We start from the raw sequence: 4,310 nt of genomic DNA on the forward strand, positions 1-4,310 counted from the left end.
CATGTATTATTTGAATAGGTCTGCTTTTATATGTTACTTGGTCTCTTTTCCTTGCAGCTTTTAATGTTCTCTTTGTTCTGCATGAATAGTGTTTTAATTATTATGTGTTGTGGGAAATTTATCTTCTGATCCATTCTATTGGTTATTCTGTATGCTTCTTATACCTCAATACCTTCTTTAGGCTAAAGAAATTTTCTATGACTTTTGCCAAAGTCATTTTCTCTGCCTTTGATCTGGGTTTCCTCTTCCTCTATCCCTATTATTCTTAGATTATGTCTTCTTACAGTGTTCCAGATTTCCTAAATGTTTTGTGCATGGATTTCTTTAGATTTAACATTTTCCTTAACAGAGGTGTCTATTTCTTTTATGTTGTAGTCAGTACCTGGGATTCTTTCTTCTATGTCTTGTATTCTATTGGTGAGACTTTCCTCTGAGTCTTCTATTCAAGTTCCCAAATTTTTCATTTCCACATTTCTCTCTGTTTGGATTTTCTTTATTGATTACATTTATATTTTCAGGTCTTGAATTGTTCTGTCCATTACACACACACACACACACACACACACACACACACACACACACACACAGTTGTGTTTTTATAGATTTCTTGATGATATTCACAATAGCTATTTGGAAGTACTTATCTTGTTCTTCTGATGAATTGTATTTCTCAGGATGTGTGTGGAGGGGGGGTTCTCGTGGAGACATATCATCCTGGCTGGTATTAACTGTGATTTTACACTGGCATCTAGGCATCTGGGATTGGGAAATTGCAATTTTAGTTGCTGATATCTGGTCTTGTCTTTTTGGAGTGAGTTTCCCTTTCCTTGGTTTATATTTTCTTCTCTATATCTAAGGAGAGTGTGGCAGCTGTGGATTACCTCATCAGGAGTGCCAGGTGTGACTACTAGGGTAGAACTTGTTTCTAGGTATTAGGAGCTGAGAGAAATAGGGATTTGCTGGAAGTGTGGGAGGACAGATACAGAAGGTAGGAATGTCCCCAGGGAATGGAGGAAGAAAAGGAATACAAGCCCCTGAAGGTAATCTGGTACAGGGCTAGGGATGAGACTGGGGAGTTGGAATTAGAGGATGGGAGGAGAATGAAGATTACCTACTCAATTCCCAGGTGGGCATTTCTAGTGGGCTTCCAGGGTGAGCATCCTTCACATGTTGGTGGTTGACATTAAGGGATGGTGTACTAGATAAGTTTATGTCACCTTGACACAGGTTTGAGTCATCTAAGAGTAGGAAACCATAACTGGAAAAATGCCTCTATAAGAGATTCCTTTCTTTTCTTTTCTTTTCTTTTCTTTTCTTTTCTTTTCTTTTACTTATGAAAGTTTGGTCTTTAGCTTAGGTTTGTTCCCAAATAGTTCTTATTATTTCTTAATTAATGACTGTTGTGGGAGAGCCCAGCCCTGTCCTGGTGGTCTTGGGTTCTATAAGAAACCAGGCTGAGCAAGCCATGAGGAGAAAGTCAGTATGCAGCACCCCTCCATGGTCTCTGCATCAGCTCCTGAGTCCAACTTCCTGCCCTGTTTGAGATTCTGTCCTGACTTTTCTCAATGAAATGTGTGTTTAACAAATGAATAGTAAAGATTCATTGACATAAATATATCAGAGAATGGATTCTGCTTTAAACATAGAAATACCATTTGTGACAGCACAAATGGATGCATGTGATTAAGCTCAATGAAATAATATGATCACAAAGGGATCAATACTGAAAGCTATAACTTACATACGGAATTAGAGGAAATTGAGCTAAAGAGAAAAATGGTCATTGTAAAAAGGAAAGAGTGTGGAGACAACAGGAAATTGGTGGCATGAGAACATAGATATTCATGTTCTCCGGAGAAACAATATTTTTCTTCAATAAGATTTATTTCAAAGTATGTTCAGTATAGCACATAACAATATATGTATATCACTTAGTTTAAAACATGTAGATCTCAAGAGTTCTCACTAGTAAAATGTTGTACTTCAGATGAGAAACATGTTGATTAGCTTTATTTAATTATATGGAGAGTGTTCATGAACAATAACACTATGTTGTCTCCCTTAAGTATTTAAAATTGTCAATTAAAATAAAAGTAGAACATTTTTCAAATGAATAGATGTAGATTACAAACACAAATAAAGAGGAACAGATAAAACAGACACATGTAAATACAACTGTAGTCTTGTATGTGCATACACATGTTGATATAGATAAAGCAGCAATAGATTTAAAGTTATTTCAGATAGCCTGCTAAATATAATCAAAATTTTTAATATTGGATTACAGTTTTTTGCTTCTAAGGCTGGACAGATGGTTTAAAGAACATTTGCTGTCCTCACAAAGGATGCAACTTCAGTTTCCAGCATCCACATGGCAGTTCACAAACATCTGTAACTCCAGGTCCAGGAAATCCAACATCCCCTTAGAGTCTCCACAGGTACCAAGAACACAAGTGGTGTGCATACACATGTGCATGGAAAACAATCATGAAAATAGCGACAAAATAAATAAATCTTTAAAAAAACAAATTTTCATTTCCAGTATATTCAGATGTGTGCACACTTATATTTGAAGTTACATGTATATATCAATTCCTGTCTGTGCACATGTTCTATTTTATTATGTGCATCTATACATTTGTTCTAGGGAGAATGTGAGCAATTCTTACATCATGCTTTCTGTGAACAGATCCTAAGATGTAAAACTTTTCTCAGTGCTGCTTTGACTTCTGTGTTTCTCAGGCTGTAGATAATAGGGTTTAACATAGGGGTAATGACACCATACAGCATAGAGATGAGTCTGTCTCTAGCAGGAGAGTGTTGACTGGAGGAGGGGCGGATATAGGTAAATATTGTTGTGCCATAAAACAAGAAGACTACAAGAAGATGGGCAGCACATGTGGAGAAAGCTTTGCGCTTCCCTTCCACTGACTGGATCTTTAGGATGGTGGAGACGATGTATATATAGGAGATTAAAGTAATCAGAAAAGCACCAACCCCAAAGATACTGCCCATCAATAAAATCAGCAGTTCTGCTATGAAGGTGGATGAGCATGACAGGGCTACCACAGGTGGGATATCACAGTAGTACTGGTTAACTCGGTTGGACTTGCAGAAAGATAAGCTAAAGGTTGCCATTGTATGCATGAATGAATTGAGAAACCCAGCTGCCCAGGTCCCAAACAACAGCTGCACACAGCGAACCTTGGTCATGATGAGAGAATAACGCAGAGGGAAGCATATGGCCACATACCGGTCATAAGCCATCACAGCCAGCAAGAAAACTTCAGTCCCAGCTAGGGCCACCAGGAAATAGAGCTGCAAAGCACACCCAACAAAGGAAATGCTGTGATCCTCAGTCAAGAGATTCTTGAGCATCTTGGGGACAGTAGCTGATGGGCAGAAAATGTCTAGCAGGGACAGATTTGCCAACAGGTAATACATGGGAGTTTGAAGCTTTCTCTCAGTCACTATGGCCAAAAGGATGGCCCCGTTTCCCAGCAAAGTGATCTGATAGATGATGACAAAGGCCACGAAGAGTGGGTAACGCACCTCAGGGAGGTCAGAGAGCCCTATGAGGATGAACTGAGTCACTGTGGTAAGATTGTAGACATCCATCTTCTCTGTCCACAAGGTTTCTAAGGGAAATGAAATCAAAGAATGCAGACTGGAGTGACAAGGCAGAGAGCTCTGGGACAAAGGAAATATCAGGCTACTGGTGAATTATGATTATGTACACAATACTTCACTTATGGATTTGAGTTCCTAAAACTTCTGCCCTAAGTGTTTGTGTAGTCATACTATTTCTTGAAATACTCATCTACTGCTCCTTATCTTTAGAAAATCCCCTGAGACACTAATGAGAACTTGAAAGTATATCTTCTTTATAGTCATTAGCAACCTTTAATTATGTGATTTTATTCATGAAAGTTAATGGATTTCTAACATCTCCATAGACATTGGCTTCATTTAGTCTTACCTTAATATCCATAATTTTATGTAACCTTTCTAATTAAATTAATAGAACTTAAAATATGTAGTTCATGTATTCATTATGTATTTCATTTATTTTATATAATTATTATAATATATAAAGATTCCCTGATACATGAACATTAAGAAATGTTAGGAATTAGTAGATGTGTGGGAAATCAAGTCAATAATAGGGTAAAAAATGTATATGAATGACATTTTAGCTCCTCAAACCAAGTATCTATACTTAGAAGAATAAATACAGAAATGTTCTTATGACTTTGAAACCATATGTTGAGGATACAAATATTAGCATTTAACTTAATTGGATACATAAT

At 37.1% G+C, this 4,310-nt stretch overlaps 1 protein-coding gene across 1 annotated transcript; it reads right to left on the reverse strand.

Annotated features, from left to right (window-relative positions):
• Positions 1-2,670: 2,670 nt before the first annotated feature.
• Positions 2,671-3,618, reverse strand: LOC128124679 (olfactory receptor 5V1-like). The gene has a single exon (XM_052761238.1). It carries the CDS (start codon positions 3,616-3,618, stop codon positions 2,671-2,673), a length of 948 nt encoding a protein of 315 aa, XP_052617198.1.
• Between the last annotated feature and the right edge of the window lie 692 nt (positions 3,619-4,310).

Source organism: Peromyscus californicus, unplaced genomic scaffold (genome assembly GCF_007827085.1).
Source record: "Peromyscus californicus insignis strain IS unplaced genomic scaffold, ASM782708v3 Scaffold_4__1_contigs__length_199733344, whole genome shotgun sequence".
NCBI lineage: Eukaryota > Metazoa > Chordata > Mammalia > Rodentia > Cricetidae > Peromyscus > Peromyscus californicus.